Genomic DNA, 19,098 nt, shown 5'->3' on the forward strand with positions numbered 1-19,098 from the left:
GCATTTGTAGCGGTCAAACTAGAAACACAGCACTGCTGGAACTTTTAATGAAAAAAGGATTTCTCTGCTTGCTGCGTCGACGGCTTCCTTTAGACAGGTGATAACTGGAGTTGACCAGAATGTTCAGGTTTCCAAAGAAAAGTTTTAGTGCTGCTGCACATTCTGCGGCAATACCTAAAAAATCCCTTCTGCTGCGTGTTGCACGATCACAAACTTATTAAAAACACAAATATTAGCTAAATTAATGATCATGCCCATGATTAGTGTGTATATGTCTCATTTCAGAGCCTCCTGTCACTTTAAATCCAAATAAACTCAAAGTTTACACTCACGTGAAAATGACTGCAAACAAATGCACAACTGTACATTCTTGAAAAGCAGAAATGGAGCCTCCTGCACAACCAACAAGAATGCAGCAAGTGGTTTCTGAATGATGAGTCAACAAAACACTTCTTTTTTCCAGCAGCCATTGTACAACGCAAACAGATGTAAAACCAGCTGACCAACTTGAGTTGCTAGGTGATGGGCTGGACTTGCCCGGGGTTGCTAGGTAACAGAATGTGACTTTATTCATTCTGGAGCCTTTTGAAACAGCTTAAAACATCAACTTATTACCAAAAAAACAACTGGGTGGCTTTTTTTAAGTGTGTGGGTGTGTTTAAGAAGCCACAGAGATCCAAATGGAAGAACAAAAACATGCAAAATGTGAATTTTGAATAACAGATTTAAGTCATTTTTACTCCAATGTAGCAACGATCATTATGAACAAACCAAGTTTAGATTCAGGCTGCAGAACAAATCTCTAAAAATGAAGATCTGTGTCCCTAAGTGTTCACACTGTTGTTTTTCTTCCCACTTTCGTGTATCAGAACGCAGAATAGTGACGTTTGCCGAGTATCAATGATGTTCAGGTCGGATGAATGTGACCTGGCCGATCAGATTCTGATCACACTGAAATGTGATCAGGTACATATTGAACATCCAGGTGACCTGGGTCACATAAAAAAAAAAAACATCTGACCCGTTTTGTTCAGATTGTCATGAAAAGATCCGATGCAGGTCGCATTACGGCAAATAGAAATGAAAAGTCGGAATTGGGTCGTAGCCTTTGCTCTAATCAGTCTATCCATGTGGCTTTTGGAGGAAAGCTCCAGGTTGGGTTGCTAGGTAACGGACGGAATTCTGCTGGGGTCGCTAGGCAACGGGCAGTGCCTGCTGATTTGTAACGTTACATTCTGAAGGTTTTTGAAATGGCTCATTTTCTAGACACCAAAAAACCCATAAAATTATTGCCAAAAAAAAACAAAACATCTGGGTATTTTTTAAGCATTTGGGCTGTTTTTAGAAGCAGGAGAAACCCAAATGAAAGTATTAAAATATGCAAAACATGATGTTTGCTTAACATGTCTTATTTAACTGTCATGTCGGTACAATACGCCGCTCAAACAGCATTTCCCACAGAAATGATTGAGTGTGCTAAATATTGCTTTATTGTGCCGAGGGCTTTGCAGTGACAGCCCCGTGTGAATAAGACAAACTTAGACTATTCCTCATGGACACAATTAAATAAGCTGAGCTTTCTGTTTTTACTTTTAGCCACCGATTTTGATTATGTGTCATTTTCAATCATTAGTCCCTCACAGGAAGAGTCCAGGAATATCCAGCAGACTGTCGCACATCATGGGTGTAATGAGTTGAAGTCAAACTGAACTCTGCTGTTGAAAAAGTCCTCGTTTTCGCCATTTCATTAGAAATAAGCAACAGACTTAATGACTTTTCAACTGGCAAAGGTCTCCTGATGAACCTGAAGATCTGATTAAATAAGAAAAAGGCCGGAAATGTCACCGATTGTGCTGAAAGGACAGCAAAGGTTCGGGCAACAGGGCGGAGGGAGGATGGTTGTGTAATGAAAACCAATTAGAGAGCAAATTTCACACCTCTTCCCCTTCACGTCTGACGGCCACAGCTGCCGTCAAGCGTCGAGCGCTGAGTCACGCTCGCCATCCGGCAAATCCACATCTGTGTCCCGCCTTGTCAGTCAACTTCACCTCCACACCGACTCCTCCTTTCCCGCCCTTACCGGTCTGGACCCGAAGGAAAGAGAGAAAGTTTGGGATAACAATCACAGAATCCAGCCGTGGCTTCAAATCCGAACAATCAGACTCCTGCTGCTGACTGGCGCTCCCGCCGGTTTCTCCGAAAAAAAAAAAAGAAAAAGAAAAAGGGAGTGGGACGAGATTTTAAGGAGTCGTTGACGCAGGCGGGGAGTAGAGACTGTTGCCATGGAAACGCAACACTGCCTGCAATAAGTCAATGAGTGAGTAAGCAGAGGAAATAAGAGGAGAGGGTAAATGGAGAGGAAGAGAGCTTTTGACCGGAGGTATTTTATTTTTTTTCTGATTTTTGATTCTGATTAAAGAAGAAACGCTCCATGATTCACCAACTTTCAATCAGCAAAAGGAAGCAGGGAAAAACTGGTGTGAGTCTGAACGCAGAACAACAAAGCTAAAGCAGTTTTGTAAACCAACATAAAAATGTAAAAAAAAAAAAAAACAGAGGAATCATATTCCAATAGAAAAGAACAGCAACTCCAAACAGTCTGAACTGCTGTTTCTCATAGTTTGTGATTATTGTCTTCTGAAACTTTGCACAGAAGACATGAGTTGTGGAGGATGTCGTTGTTCTGTCTCGAAATATTCTGTTGGAGATTGTTTTTTTTGTTTGCTTTCTGATTTGTATTAAGAAGTCGTTGTTTATTTGCGGTTCAGCTTTTGTGGAACATTCCAGAAAAAATGTAGCTTGGGAAGCTTAAATAGTTAGCGGCAATGCTACCAGACGTGCTATTGGCTGGTGTTAGCAAAAACAGCCAATCCAGGAGCACCATTCATTTTTGTTTAAAATAAATGCAAACGTCAGCATTGTAAAAACCTTCTGGTGCATAGAAACCACTTTATCTTAGGAGGTTCTCACACATATTCTGGTTATCTGTTCGCTTTGGGACCAAAAGTGCAACACTTGTTACATTTTCAGCTGATGTGATTCGGTTTCACACTGCTATATGTCAAACGAACCAAACAATTTTAAAAACCTGTTCCCCTCCTCACCTGTGGGGGCGCTGCATCAAGAACTACTGAAGGAAGCAACACCGAGTGCAACTTCCTTCTTCACAAAATGTAAACAAAAACGGATTAGCATCAGATTTTAGCGGCTGTATCTTTGGCAAAAGACCACGAGTCATTTTTCCCGCTGGCGCTAAGCTAGCACGTTTGTTTTGATTGTATTTACCCAGAATGCCCTGCGCTGTAGTCCACTTCCCTCTTCTGGAGTGGCCTCCAGTCCGCTCAGCATTCACATATGCATTCAAGTTGATTTAAACCGAACTGTGACCGAAGTTTTAGGCAGAGCAGAGTTTGCTTTTTGGGGCCATGTCAGAGTTTTATTATGCATTCACATTTCCCCCAAACGAACCGGACTCACAAGCTAGATCTGGATCAAACACATCTAGTTTGTTTGGACTAAACAAACTAATCTGGTGTGAATGCATCCCAAGAATAAAATTGCACAGCCTTAATGAGGTTGAGAAGGAAAATAGAAAAGTGTTAAGAAACTTTGAAAGTGTCTTCCTCGTCCCTAATAAGGGCTTTGCAGCTCCAGTCAGCCGTGAACATTTATGACTTCTTTTATTCCCCTCTTTAATCCTTCATAAGCATCTGACTGACAGCTCAGCAACAGGTGAGGGAGGGGAGAGATATACTGCTACATACAACAACATTTAAACACTTTTTCATCACTTCTGTTGTGGCATTAATACGGATTTAAATTCACCTGTTTTGCCGTCTAACGTGACTTTTCCCCTGCTTTTTGGTCCGCATCACCTCCTATTAAGGTTCACCCCTGAAACATTCATTGGCTCCATCACAGAGATGCTACATGACAAATTGTAGGGCAGCAGAGAGCTCTTAGTCTATTTATTATCCTGATTAACGCCGTCATCTATCAGAGAGGGCCGTTAAACTGGAGCACAGACATGCAGTAAGGACACAGTGGAGCCAATGACAGCCAGCGGGCAGCTGAAGACTTTATGCAGCCAAACATGCAGAGGCATCAAAACGACAAAACCAGGAATTATGGACAGGTTGATTAACTTAAACATTGATTTGTGATCGGATGATACAAGCTTAAGGCTGAACTGAGTGATATCTGCTTTCAACAGGTATTGATGATCAGTTTGATTTGTGTTGTGTGAACGGTTTACAAATATTGGTGGATCGGTTTTTATGTTTTAAGGATAAATTCTGATAAATATTTATTAGATAAATATTTTAAAAGAACAAGAGCAGTTAAATTTTAATGCTTATAATGATTTTAAGCTAAATTGGTTCATTTAATTACTTCTTTTATAACCATCCATCCATTTTCTTGACACCCTTGTCCCTCAGTGGGGTCAGGAGGTGCTGGTTCCTCTCCAGCTAATGTTCCGGGCGAGAGGCGGGGTCACCCTGGACAGGTCGCCAGTCTGTCGCAGGGCAACACAGAGACACACAACCATGCACACACACACACACACACCTAGGGGCAATTTGCAAAGGCCAATTAACATGACAGTCCTGTTTTTGGATTGTGGGAGGAAACCGGAGTACCTGGAGAAAACCCACCATGCACAGGGAGAACATGCAAAGTCCATGCAGAAAGACCGGGGCCGGGAATTGAACCCAGAACCTTCTTGCTGCAAGGCAACAGCTCTACCAACTGCGCCACTGTGCAGCCTTCTTTTATAACAAATATGTTTGTTATTTTTATTCATGAAACAGAAGCACAAAAGTTAGAAAGTGACCTTGAAAGTGCTTTTCTTAGACCACAAATCTGTTTAAATCTTGGCTCATTTTGAACCAAAATATAATCAGAATCAGTTTTACAAGATTAATTAATAACATTTTCAACACAATAAAAGCTTCAGCTTTAATTTGACCCAGAGAACAGAAAAGGTCAGAGCAGAGCAGATCACCAGAAGGTCAAAGAGGTGTTGCATTATTTTTTAAAAGACGTCCTTGCTGAGCTTTTCTGTGTCCACTAAGCAGGGAGGTGAGGCGCAGGGTGGGAATGCTAAGAGCTCCAGAGCGTTAATGTGAATGAAAAACCAACTCAGAGACACTGAGTGCTCAAGAGAGCTTAGCTTTTAGCAAATGAGCCATAAAATCCAGATAACCTTCATGCCGTTTTACTTCTTTTTTATTTATTTATGTGGAAAAAACACTCAGAGCACATTTTGTTTGTGGGAAAACATGAGACGCTTTTCAAAAACGGTCCACTTGCTTGTGAGGTTTTGTAATTACAGCTCAGTTGATAAAAATCTGTCATTAATTGGCCGTTTCCTCCCGTTTTCAGATTTACCCGCGCTGCTAGTGTGTGCTGCGATCTTTGGCGTCTTTATCTCCACCATCAGATCTGTGTGGATTACCAGACGATAGGGCTGATTTCACAGGGCTCGGACTATTAACGCTCTGACCTTGGATTTGTCTAAGAGCTGGCACGGCCTTAGCGAGTCCAACCCGAACTGGTCCGAGCGTCTCGATTGGTATGAGGAGCGGTAACTCTCCCGCTGTCTGCATCAGCCTCCGGCCCAGAGAGAAATGTCTTTTCTTTACCACTCAAAGGTTATGTTTAAATTGCTGTGATGAACTGCTTCACATCCATCACGCAGAATTCCTTCTTTCTTGTCCCTTTTCTTCCTTTTATTTACCGCTCAGTCGTCTTAAATGTGGCCATTTGTTTATCACTTTGACAGAGGCGGTTTTATCCAAGTCCATTTTCTGGAACTTGTCCTTATGAATAATGCAAAGTTAAAAGAAAACAGCTAGTTTTCTGCTACATTTCAGAAGAGAAAGAAGCACAATGTGCCTTAATACAACTAAAAACTAGTGATCAGGTTTGAAATCTGGGTGTAGTGATGGACCTGAGCCTTCAGAGACACATAAAGACAGTTACAAAATCAGCCTTCTATTACCAGAAGAACATTTCTAGGTTTCAATAAGATCTAGAGACACTCATCTATAGTTCCATTGATTAACAGATCACAGGACTGCCCAAAAAGTCAACCAGAAAGCTGCAGCTGATCCATAATGCTCCAGTTCCCACTACAACCAGGAAGGTGGAGCACATCCCTGCAGGTAAAAAGGTGACATATTAAGCTTCCTTGAACAGGTTAGGACAGGTCTATAGGCTAAACAAGACATGTTTTCTATGCCCCCACTCAATTTTTACACTCACACATGAAAATGGCTGCAAACAGGTGCGCAATTATACAACTGTACATCATTGAAAAGCAAAAGTGGAGCCTCCTGCGTAACCAATAAGAATGCAGCAAGTGGTTTCTTGATAGTCAAGAAATCACCGTCACTCTTCCACCAGCCAACGTGCTGGAACTCTTCTGGGGTTGCTAGGTAACGTGCTGGGCTCTTCTGGGGTTGCTAGGTAACGTGCAGTGCCTGCTCTACTGTGACGTTGCATTCCGTAATTTTTGAAATGGCTCATTTTCCAAGCATTAATTTATTGATTTTAGTTCTTGGTCCGTCTTCAGAAGCAGTAAAAACCCAAACGGAAGCAGAAAAAGCAAATTTTACATCACATGTCGACTTTAAAGTCCTTAAAGCTCGTAGCTCAGAAAATAGACTTTAAAATACTTCTGTGAGTTTATAAATCACTGAACAGCTCAGCGCAAAAATACAGCATTCAGCTTCTATGTGCCACAAATCTGGAACAAACTTCCAGAAAACAGCAAAACAGCCGAAACACTGAGTTCTATTAAATCAAAACTTCTGCCCCACCTGCTTAGAGCTGCTTTTGATGAGCGGTAACTGGACCAGTGATCAATACATTTGATGTGTATTGATGATTTTGACAAAGTGTAATGTTTATTACTTGTATCATAATTGGTGATTTTATGGTTTTGAACTGCCTTGTTGCTGAAATGTGCTACAGAAACAAACCCAACCTTCACAGCTTCAGACTCCGGGTTTCATCCCTGATGGTCAACATTAATCTGAGCTACAGCAGAAGCTCCTCCAAGGCTCATAATGCAGCTAATTAGAGGGGAATCTGAGTAAACACTGGATTTTAGAGTCCAACTTAAACACTGGCCGTTTCACTGAAAAGCCACTTCAGAAGCAGAGACGTTAAATACATGAGATTCTGTGAGATTCAGTGGTTTAACTGACTGGTTTAAGCTTTAAAATGTTGAAAAATTACAAAAGTAAAGAGACAACAGTATGGAGATCTATGAAAATGTCCTGATTTTTTCACACCAGATCTGATTTCTTTAAGAAATTAAAAGTACAGAAAATATTTTCAGCAGTGTCTTTTTGAAAATAGCAAGTTGAATACTACGAGAATTTTTGATTAATTAGAAAAATAGTCACAATATTAGCAAAATAAGAATTATTTAGAAGAAAGAAAGATGAAGTATTTTTTTTAATTTAAGAGTTCTCATAAAATTATTACTTAATTCTGGGAATATTACGACTTCATTCTTGTAATTTTAACGCTTTCTTTAATTATTTCAAACTTATTTTCACATGACTTCATTCTTTACTATTTTTGTAATATTGTGGCTTTATTCTGAGAATCAAAACATTTAGAAATCTTAGCCTGGCTCTAATTTTCTGCCCTAGAGCCGACCTACAATCAAAGTCCAAATAAGCAAAAGTCCGTCAAATAAAACGTCACTCTGAACCATCCATCCATCCATCCATCCATTTTCTTTCACCCTTGTCCCTCAGTGGGGTCAGGAGGTGCTGGTTCCCATCTTCAGCTAACGTTCCGGGCGAGAGGCGGGGTCACCTGGACAGGTCGCCAGCCTGTCGCAGGGCAACACAGAGACACACAACCATGCACACACACACACAGCCCTAGGTCTCCAAATTGACCTAGGGGCAATTTGGAGAGGCCACTTAACATGACAGTCATGTTTTTGGACTGTGGGAGGAAACCGGAGTACCTGGAGAAAACCCACCATGCACAGGGAGAACATGCAAACTCCATGCAGAAAGACCGGGGCCGGGAATTGAACCCAGAACCTTCTTGCTGCAAGGCAACAGCTCTACCAACTGCGCCACTGTGCAGGCCCACTCTGAACTACGGAAACCCAAATGGTTCAAATCCTCATTTTCCAAAACTGAAATCCTCAAAAATCTAAACTTTGATCTAGTGCACTGTAAACCTGAAGGATTTAGCAGACGGACCAAAATTACCCACCACAAAGTTTTGGTTTATTTTTATTCTCAGGCTAAAGAACAAACCAGCACGAATCTCCACAAGATTAAATATAAAACTTCAACATAGCTTGAATTTAACCTGCTTGAGGCATTTATTTATTTCGACCTTTTAGGACCAGAAGCAACCGGTGTCGATATTCAGATCCACCATGAACATCCAGCAAAGACAGAATCCGCCATTTAGTCACAAACACAAAATATCCAGCAGCTTCCACCAACTCTCTAACGAAGCAAAAACGAAACGTTTGAGCGAATGAAAGCAGAACATGGCGACTCACAGGGGACGGTCCGGAGGTACAGGTTGTCCCGGATGATCTGCTGCAGCTCGTGATCCACTGAGCCTTTCTGGAAGCGCAGGTTGAGGTACCGGCGGAGGTCCTTATCGATCACACCTCCTGGAAGCAAAACATGTCGGCCATCAGAACCAGAACCAGAAAAGGATTGTGTCAGATATTGTTACGCCAGAATGTGGCTGAAAAATGGGATAAAACCAACAAAACAACCAGAAATCGCTCAACATATCAGGAAAACATCAACAGCAACTATTAAACTTCTTTAAGTTCAGTCAGGCTGCAGCTAAATTATTTTGGTAATTGATTATTATTATTCTGATAATTAATCAGGTAAAATTCCGCAGTTTTTTATTTAATTTCCTAAACTTTTTTAGAAATAGATTAAAAGTGCAAAGGAAAGTCCAGGTTTACAAATCCTAAAAAGTTATGTGATTTATATATGTATAAGAATTTTTGGTTATTAATTTGGATTTTAAAATAAATTGACACAAAAGTTTGAATTTAGAGGAGAAAAGTCATAATCTCGAGAGCAAAGCCACATTTCTTAGATTAAAACCTGAATTCTGAGGTGAAAAAGTCTGAATTTTGAGAAAAGAAAAACTATGAATTCTGAGAGTACGACGAGATTTCCTAGATAAAAGTCAGAATTTTGAGAAAAAAAAGTCAGAATTTTGATAATATAGTCAGATTTCTGGCAAAAAGGTCAAAAGTTTGAGAGAAAACCCAGATTTCCCAGCTTAATGTCAAAATTTTGAAAAAGTCGGGGAAAAAAATGTCAGAATACTGAAATTAAAGAAAATGTGGAGAGAAAAAAAGGTTAAAATTTGTAGGGAAAATATCAGAATTCTGAGATTAAAACCAGATTTCTTAGATTAAAGTCTGAATTCTGAGGTAAGAAAAGTCAGAATTTGGAGAAGAAATGACAAAATTCTGAGTAAAGAAAGATTTCTTAGCCTAAAGTTGTAATTCTGAGAAAAAAATAATTTGTGGGAATAAAAATTCAGAATTTTGAGAAGAAAAAGTCAAAATTCTGAGAAAAACAAAAAAGAAATCTTAGAAAATAAAGTAAATTCTGAGTTTGAGGTCAGAATTTTCTTACATTTCTTTCGGTGGCCTTAAACTACGTCACCAATCCACCATTTGTTGGTTTCAAAGTTTACAGAAAAACCAGCGGAAGCCCAACAATCTGAGACGTTCCAGTGAAACCAGTGAAAACGCTTCGCTCTGATCCATCATCTGTCCAGATTCATCAGGGTGTTAATGGTACCACCAGCTGGTTCACATGTAAACTGACGTCTGCGTTTAAATCGCCCACGGATTCCCCTCCTTCGCTCCTCCGGGGGCCGCTTCCCCCACCCTCCCAGTTCTGTGAATGGACTCCCACTAAAACCAGTAGCTCAGCGGGGCAGACGGTGAAGGGGACCGACGTAGAAACTGAGGCGTAATAACGCGGGCATCGCATTCTTTGACCCTCAACACATTCCAGCAAAAACATCAGACTCACACCTGGCGCAACCTCGTTTTCAAGCGCAATGGGAGAAAAAGCAGAGGAAGCTGGGCAGAAATGTTGAACCGTCTAACCTTCAACATGCAGAATCAGCCGTCTGCAAACGCAAAGCCTGACACGTTGGAGCGCATGCACGACAAACGCGCAGCGCACTGCGACCAGCCTCAGACAGGAGGTGGAAATAACCCAGTTTGGAAGTTGTCTGTCATCCTGAAGACATGAATAATTCAACATTTTCTGTTTTTGTCCTCTTTTTTTTGTGTCAGGGAACACAAATGCGTGTGAGCAGCAGCAGCAGCAGCAGCAGCATGCATGAACTCCACACCAATTCATCGAGTGTTTCATTATGATCATGCCAAGCTGAATTAGAGCGGCCGGCTGCAACCAGCCTGCTTCACATTTGCATCAGAAAAGAATCGGACGGATCTGCATGCTGAAAAGGTGAGTGCACTCACAATCACTCAAATTACCGCTGTGAATGGCACCTCTTGTGCAGCCGACTCAGAGTGCCACGATTTTTTTTTTCCCCTTTCTTTTTTTTTTTTTTTTTTTTTTGTGATGCAAAAATAATTTCCAGTGGAAGGAATGCGATCCTGTTGGAATTCCCGACCCGACTCCTTCCAGAGGTGTTCAGTCCCTCAGGTCCTCAACTCCGTCCCCGTTCGCCCAATCAAGGCGCCGCCGGATGGGCTGTGAATCCGAACTCATTGCTCTCTGCACAGAGATGGAGCAGAAAGAAGAGCGCGGCAAAACGAGCGGCGGCGACGCACGGAGGAAAAGAGGGAGAGAGAGAGAGAGAGAGAGAGAGAGAGAGAGAGGTGAGGGAGAGAGACCGCTGAAGCACGGCTCTGCCGATGGAGACCTATCACACCGATACCCTCGTTTCTCCTCAATCCATCCTCATTTCCAGGGACTGTGTCGCCTCCCATGTGTGGAACAAGGTACTGCGTCTGCCTCTTTCTCTCCTTTATGTGGTTCAAAGCATCAAAACTGCTTGGTTTGGAATTTCACACTTTTTTTTTTTTTAAATGTATTCACCAATTAGTGGATTCAAAACACATATAACTGACTGACAAACGTGGATGATCATCTGCAAAATGGCAAATGATACAAAGCAGAAAGATTCTGAGAAAAAGCTCAGAAATTTTTAAATTTCAGAAATTTTACAGAGAAAAACTCAGAAATTTCTGATATTTTTCCTAGTTTTTTCTAAAATCAATCACAAAATTTCAACGTTTTTTTCCTAGCAAATTTTTAGACTCAAAAATGTCAGATGTTGTTTAAAAAATTTCTGACAGTAAAATCTGAATTTCTGATAATTTTCTTGCAAATTTTCAGCTTTTCAAGATCAAATATTTTCTGAGATTAATCTCAGTATTCCTGAGGTTTTTTCTCAGTATGTTATTCCCTTTTCTTTCCTTTTATATTCCTGAAATGTCACCATACAGATGGATACATTTAGGACAAAATAAAAAACAGAACAAAACCACGTGTTGTCACAACTAAACTTGAATTGTTTGACATATGTGGGTTGGGATACTAATTTTCTTTTAACTTTGACAGCTATTTTCTGATTATTATTTTCCTTTTCTCTAATACCCCCAGTTATTTTCTGTTATCACAGATATTTTAGGTAGATGTGGAAAAGAAACATGCTAAAACAAAGATTAAATAATGAAATAAATGAGGTATTAACTACATTTTGAGATTTTATTAGAACATTTTTCCATTTCCCTTGCAGGAAGGTTTTCATACTTTGCATTAAAAGTCACATTTTGATGTGAATCAAGTCTTACTTTTGTTTACATTCCTTCCCTGACAGATATTCAGCAATTTCACACCTCAACTATTGTTATATTTTCTGAATGTGTCGAAAGCAAACCTGGACATACGTGTATGAAAACGCCCCGACAGACTCAATTTCCTGCTGCCAGTCGAGCAAATGAAGTCGGTGAAGGTGCAGCAGCTCAATATTATGCAACAATAATCCCAGCTTCCTTTCATTTTTCTATTACTACTTAGTGTGAAAAACAGTGAACTGAAATAACAGATCATGAGCTGGAAAATCCCCAAAGCTACACAGACAAAAGCATCTAACGATTATTTTAGTAATCGATTAATCGATTATTCTAACGATTAATCGGATAAGAAAATTTGCACTTTTTGCAGGTTTTTCATTAATTACTTAATCCTTCCTTCTGCATTTTTAGAAATATATCAAAAGATGCAAATTAACAAATAATTTAACACATTTTTTGTTCCTAAAATATAATAACAGGATTCCTTTAATAAATGCTTGATCATTTGTAGCTAAAGATGCATCTGTCGCTAAATTTAACTTTCTTGATTAGTTGACTAGTGGATAGAAAATGATGCATAATACAAGATTTATTAATTTTTTTACAGAATTGGAATCAAATGAAGCTAAAACTACCACTTGAGTTCATATTTACAGAGAATTTTCTTTATATATCTTTTATCTTAAACGCAAAATGTTTTTGTTGCAGTTAAGCTTGCTTGCTGCGTGTTGCTCTCTCTACTTCAGTTAATTGATTACTAAATTGGTTGACGATTATTTCAATATTTGATTAGTCACGATTACGCCGATTAATCGCTTCATCCCTACAATAACAAGTGTTAAAGTTTGCATTAATGTGGTACAATCTGGAAAAGGGCATGGATTCTTTCACTAGACACTTTACATATAATGCTAAATTAGTTATTTCAATAATTGATTAATCGATTACCTAATACCCGTTTTAACAAAGTGCCCAACTTAAAATACAAATACAATAGAAAAATGATGGAATCCACAAAAATCCTAGTTATTTGTCTCCAAGTTAAAAAACTGAAAGAGATGAGGAGGTCAGGAGAGAAACCCAGAAATCCTCCATCATCCCAAACCAGAAAGAAGATTTATTCCCTCCAGCAGGTTCTGGGTTCGGTCCGGTTTCTGTTCCCGGCTGAAAACGACCAGAAAACCTCCAAAGGACGGCGCATCGCAGCCACACGCCCAAACCACACCTGACTTCCTTCAACGTCTGAATTATTATTCAATCCACGATTCAATCCAGGAAGGAGATCAAATTCGACAATTCGTGGCTTTACTGCCTAAAATCCAACAAACGACTGAGCCCGTCATCATAAGAAATTTTTCTGGACGATAAATTGTCCCAGAAGTTATTGTGATAAACGATAATATTGTTGTTTTGAGACAATTTTCAACACATTCTCAAAGATCCACAAACTTTAAACTCTAATGAACATTTACACTGGAACTGGAAGACATTTTAATATCCAAAAAATAAACAAACAAAACAACAGAAACGACAAATAAAATGAGTTATAACGTCTCTGTAAGCAAAACTCTCCTTCAAAACAAAAAGACTGAAGACTTTAGTCCTCCAGTTTTTGGTAGAAAGAGAAGAATGATAAATCATGCAAGTTTAAACTATTAAACTAATTTTAGTTTATCATTCAATTAATTGATTACTTATTGCGAAAGGTCTACAAATGAATTTATCACCTTAAATACCATGCAAAGTCTATGAGCTGTGGAAATGTGCAAAATGTGAATTTTGCATAATAGATCAACTTTATGTTAATGTATCTCCAGTAAAAAGGATTATCCCCAAGCATAAAAGTAATAAATACATTTTGAAACAGTGGATCCAATCAATCTTGAGTGGTTGTTCAAAACTGGTCGGTGCAGAGGACCAAACGCTGATTTGTTTTGAGTTTCCATTTGAAAATCAGAGGTGAGAAAGTTTAAGGGTGGCACTATAACAACTAAAACCAACAAATGCAAATGCACAAAGACAACTCATTCTTATAAATCGCCTCTTTAAAGAAGTTATTGAACAAGCGGCTTGGTGTTTTATCAGGCAGCGGCGAGCTTTTATCTCTAAAGATCCCCCAGGTATTCCCAAACATTACTCAGCCAGAAGAGCTGGACAGAGTTCAGACTCAGGCCCAGGGCTTTAGAAAGAGACCAGGAAGGAAAATCTGGGTAAGAACCGTTAAAATGTCTCAGCATCAAGTTGTTTTTATTGCAACATGCTTTACTGGGCTGTTGGCATTTTCTTTCTCACTTTATTCTTGTCTGGATGGTTTTCACTGAGCTGCTAAGTTAAACGGAAACTATTATGCAAAATTCACATTTTGCTTTTTTTTGTACTTCCTTTTTGGGTTTCTACTAAAAACAGACAAAAAACACTCAGCCATTGTTTTTTTAAAGTAGGCTAATTGGGTGTCTGGAAAATGAGCAGCTTCAAAATGATTGGCAATGCTGTTACCTGTTAACCCAAGCCAAGCCCACCCTGTTACCTAGCAACCGAAACACAGCTCCAGCACATTTGGTCAGCTGGGTTTTACAGCTCTATGCACCGTACAATGGCTGCTGGAAAACACAAATGTTTTTCTTTTGTTTTTACCATCCAGAAACCGTGTCCTGCATTCTTGCTGGTTGTGCAGGAGGCTCTACTTCTGCTTTTCCATGATCTACGGTTATACAGTTGCACATCTGTTTGCAGCCATTTTCACATAAGAGTGCAAACGTTGAAGTGGAGGCGTGAAAATTCAGAACTGAGAAGGCTAATATATCTAAGATTTTGTGCAAAAAACATATAATGAACCCATTCTAACCTGTTCAAGGAAGCAGGAAAAGGTCACCTTTAAAGAAAATCATTCAACCGTTTTCAGGTTTATAAGCAGAAACGATTACTTTTTCAAAGCCAAAGCAAAGACGATAGATTAGGTGGATTTTATCATCAGCATCTGGCCACTACATTCTTCTGCAATTCCTAAGAAATCAGCAAAAGCAGACTTAGTGGTGCAGATGCAGCTTTTCCACCAGCTTCATCTCTATTTAATAAAATACTGTCAGCCATCACAAAGAGCCTCAGGCAGGTGTCTGGGTTGCACCGACACTAGATCTGATGCACATAGATGTTCAGAAAAGCCACAAACTGTCCGATGCTACTCTGTCACTTAGTTTTGTACTTTCAGTTCATTTGTCAAGTATTTTTAGAACCGTTTCAGCCGATCCATCTGCTCTCAGATTATTTCCACTGGTGCAGCCATGTGCTAACAGATGGAGGTGAACTTTTGAACTCCTGAAACACTCAAGTTAGTTCATGAATTTTATCTAATTATCACAACTGTGAGAGAAGATGATATGAAATCAGTGCACTTTATTTACTTAAAAAATGCTTTTGTCAATGCAGTGAAAAACGTCTCTATGAAAATGTAATCTTAAAATGATTGCTTCATTTATAAAAAAAATTTATTGTGGTTCATTTTTAGAAAATGTGGATTTTTTCCCCCCACATTTTCTAAATGCGTTTCTAAAGTTCAGAGTGATGTCATCACCCAGGGCGGCCATCTTGTTTGACAAGCAGGTCAACTCTATGACAAATATTAGGTCCAGGCTACAATTGTATCTTTTTTTTAAGTCATAATTTTTAAATAAAGTCGTAATCTAATGAGTACAACAAACCAAAAATAGAAAATTAAAACAAGAAATGTTGAGCTTCTAGTGAAGTTTTACTTTGGTACAGAAAATATTTTCTTTCAACACATCAACATCAAATTATTATGAGTAGCAGGAGATGAAATGATTAATGACAATAACAAGAAAGAATCATATAAACTCTGATAACTAAATTTTTTTTTCATTAAAACAACTTTTTCCTCGTGATTTTAAGATCGTCTTCTGGAAAAAAATGTTTTTTTTCTGCTTATGACATTTCTATAAAAAAAATTAAAAAAAAGAAAAATCTAGGATATTTCAAATAAAAGCCACTTTTTAAAAAGAGTTTCAGTGATTTGTGATTTCCTTTTTTAGAAAAAGCAAGCAACAAAAAAAAAAAAGAAATCTGATGTGGTTTGAAAACAATTAGATTGTATTTTTATATACTAGTAAATGTCCATATTGTTAATTCGTTATTTAACTGATTAGGTTAAATTTTACAATTCATGTAGAATTAATTAACTTAATCAGAACCCGTCTGGCAACATGAAGTAGGTCAAATGAAACATTTTTGTTTAAAACTTCTCTTTCCCTTCAATAAATTAAATTCTAATGTGATAAACTGCATTTTGTGTTTACCAAAATGATATTAAAATGCATTTCATAATCAGAAATGGGGCAAAAAAGCAAAAATAGGAGAAAATACTGTCTCCGGATGCAATATTTCTTTCTGTGGATGGCTCACTATCTGAGCCGCTATCGTGTGATTGCTTAGTGACACCAGAGATTGTAGAGGATGAAATATGAGGGAAGAATAGAGGGAAGAATAATAATCAATGAGAGAAAAAAAAACAGTCAAACTGTCTTAAAGATAAAGATTTTTATCCATTCAGTAACAATAATCTTTCATTTCTGCCTCTTAAAGTTGGAAAAAGAAACAGGCTCATTCCTAGCATTTAGCATTTAGTGGCTTCCTTAACAGATGGATGAATAAAATATAGTTTCTTTTTTTGCAGAAGAATAAAATTCCCTGCTTAAACTCAGCAGGTGTCTTGTAAATCTCCCAGGAGTCTGAAGGAGAGACAGAAGTAAGAGGACAGCTTGTTCACTCGAGGACAGAGGTAACGGCTAACCGCTGTCAGAAAACAGTCCGGCTCAAACAGAAGAAATGGATCCACTGAGAGCCGCTCTGCGCTCGACCTTGAGCTCATTTAAAATGCTGAAAGCACATTATGTATGGAAAGTGTTTTTGTTTGGAGATGATAAACAGATATTCACCCACACTTCCTGTTTACTGCGAGTGGTGGGTGTTGAGTTGGCCAGTAACAGAGTAAAACTCAGTGGAATGTAAAATATAAATTAAAATCAGCAGGAAATTTTAACTTTTGTCCCCAAATGTAAAAAACATTTCACCAAAAATTTAAAGAATTTACTGGTCACTGCTAGTTTTTTTTTAATTCATGCTCAAACTAAGATAAATTTTGATGTAGCTTAACTTTTACTAAATCAAAATTTCACACTTATTAGATTTAAAAAAATTACATACGAAATAATTCTCAAAACTCTTTTTTTTTTTTTTCAAATATTCACCGTGCTTTCTCAAACTTTCCTTCTCGCGCTCAAAACTTCTCTCTGCTCGGAAAGCTGAGGCCGTCATTTCGGGCGGCGCATGTTGCTACAATCGACAGTGGCCACACAGGCTCACCCACTGGAAGGAAACAAACGCACCCAGTAGAATGCTTTCATTCTATTGGCTGAGAGGTTGCCAGGCAACGGAACCTTTTTGTTCCACAGCAGAAAAGAAGTTTCCAGAAGAAAGACATGAAGTCCTGTTTTGAGACTGAAAATGTAAGTATTAAAAGTTAAGAGCAAAAGACATGACATTCTGTTTTCAGACTGAAAATGTGTGCTCTCGACTTATGGCAGCAAAATTCCCCCATAAGGCATTTATCAACTTTAACTGAATAATAATAATAAACAAAACCTTTAACAATCTGATAAAACGGACGGCTAAAATGTTTCAGTTTTAGGTGAGCTGGGATTAGCAAAATGATTTTCATTTTCTGAATGACAGAATAAGAAAGTCTCTGTGCAAAATGTGAGCAGATTGAATAACAAAAGGTAAAGATTTTGTAAAAATGTGTCTGAAGCTGGGAAATTAGCATCAATATGCATAATGAATCAAAAACAAGGCCTGAAACGCCTTGAAGCCGTCGCTCCAAAACAACATTAAAAGGCAAATTAAAGTTTGTAAATGTACCTAGAATTAAACACCTTACTTTTTGGGGGACCTTTTTATTTAGTCTTATGGACAAAAAACACAATAATTGTATAGTATAGCCTCATGATCATGTGTGTGTGTTTTGCATGGTGTATATGAAAACTATTAAAGTAAATTTCAAATCATCAGCCAGGAAGTTGAAGTTTGGGCACAAATGAGGTGAAAATTTTTAAATAAACAACATTTATTCTTACATTTACATGCACATATCCATTAATGGGAATTTTCAGATTGATTTCCTGAAGCTCAACTCAAAATAAAGTGGATTTGTCCATTTTTGAGGTGTGAGATTTTTGCTATTTGCTAATAAACCATAAACTGAATTCAAGGTTTGTTACACATCTTTATCAGAGCAAATACATGTGGGAAGGTGCAAAAAATGCAGCAATGCAATGTCTTTATATTTATAAGTGGTAACCAACCACATGCAAAAACACTCATAAGGCAATAATCAATCTATTTTATTCATGTTGTTGGTTGTGTGTGGCTTTTACTTTGTTTTATTTCTTGGTTTTGGAGGTTTTATTATTGTTATTATTATTATTTTATTTATATTTAAAGGGTTCTTTAGAAAATTAAACCTTCTAGAGAGTGAACTTGCATTATTATTTTAATATTTACCATTTTTACATAAAACTACAGCAATTGAAGATTTAACCATTTTAACGTAAAGTTTAAAGGAAATTTTAAGAGAAGACATGTGGAGGAAAACATCTGGGGAAAACCTCAGAAACATCTGGAATGTGAGACAATTGGTACATTATTTATTACCACTAAACTACTGCAGTATTTATGTCTAATTGATAACAGTACAGGTATTTTTCCCCTGACTAAAGTGATCCCAACAATATCAGTGGGAGACAATCCCCTTTTGTAGAATAACATGGCTACATTTTACTGAAACAAATGGCAATAATCCAACTGGTGCAGTTAAAACACTAAATGATTGTTCAATAGCACTGCAGAGCAGTTATGGTTTGGATTTAGATGTTTAATTGCAGATGTTTGGTTTTTTAATGTCTCATTTTAAAGGGTGCAGCGTTGCACCAAATTTAATGAGTTTCATCAGGCAAACAAATCATCATTTGTTATATTTATAATGCAGCTTTGTGTTATAATTAAACAGGAATATATTAACTTTCTATTAAAACTATATCAACTATAACGTTCATTTATTTAAAGTGTAAAATCTTTAAGAACAAACATGTATTGGATTTGGTTTTGAACCAGGGCAGAAATGATTAATCGGTTTAGTCGTGATTAATTGACTATTCAAA

The 19,098-nt window shown here is 38.1% G+C and overlaps 1 protein-coding gene across 2 annotated transcripts in view; it reads right to left on the minus strand.

Moving 5' to 3' along the window:
- Positions 1 to 19,098, minus strand: part of magi2a (membrane associated guanylate kinase, WW and PDZ domain containing 2a) — a 241,119-nt gene that overhangs the window by 170,666 nt on the left and 51,355 nt on the right. For both annotated transcript variants that reach the window (XM_081604010.1, XM_081604011.1), the window contains exon 2: positions 8,549 to 8,665. In XM_081604010.1, coding sequence (XP_081460136.1) covers positions 8,549 to 8,665 — 117 coding nt within the window. The remainder of the gene's footprint in view (positions 1 to 8,548; positions 8,666 to 19,098) is intronic.

This window comes from Poecilia reticulata, chromosome 23 (genome assembly GCF_904066995.2).
Source record: "Poecilia reticulata chromosome 23, P_reticulata-male-v2, whole genome shotgun sequence".
In the NCBI taxonomy this organism is placed as follows: domain Eukaryota; kingdom Metazoa; phylum Chordata; class Actinopteri; order Cyprinodontiformes; family Poeciliidae; genus Poecilia; species Poecilia reticulata.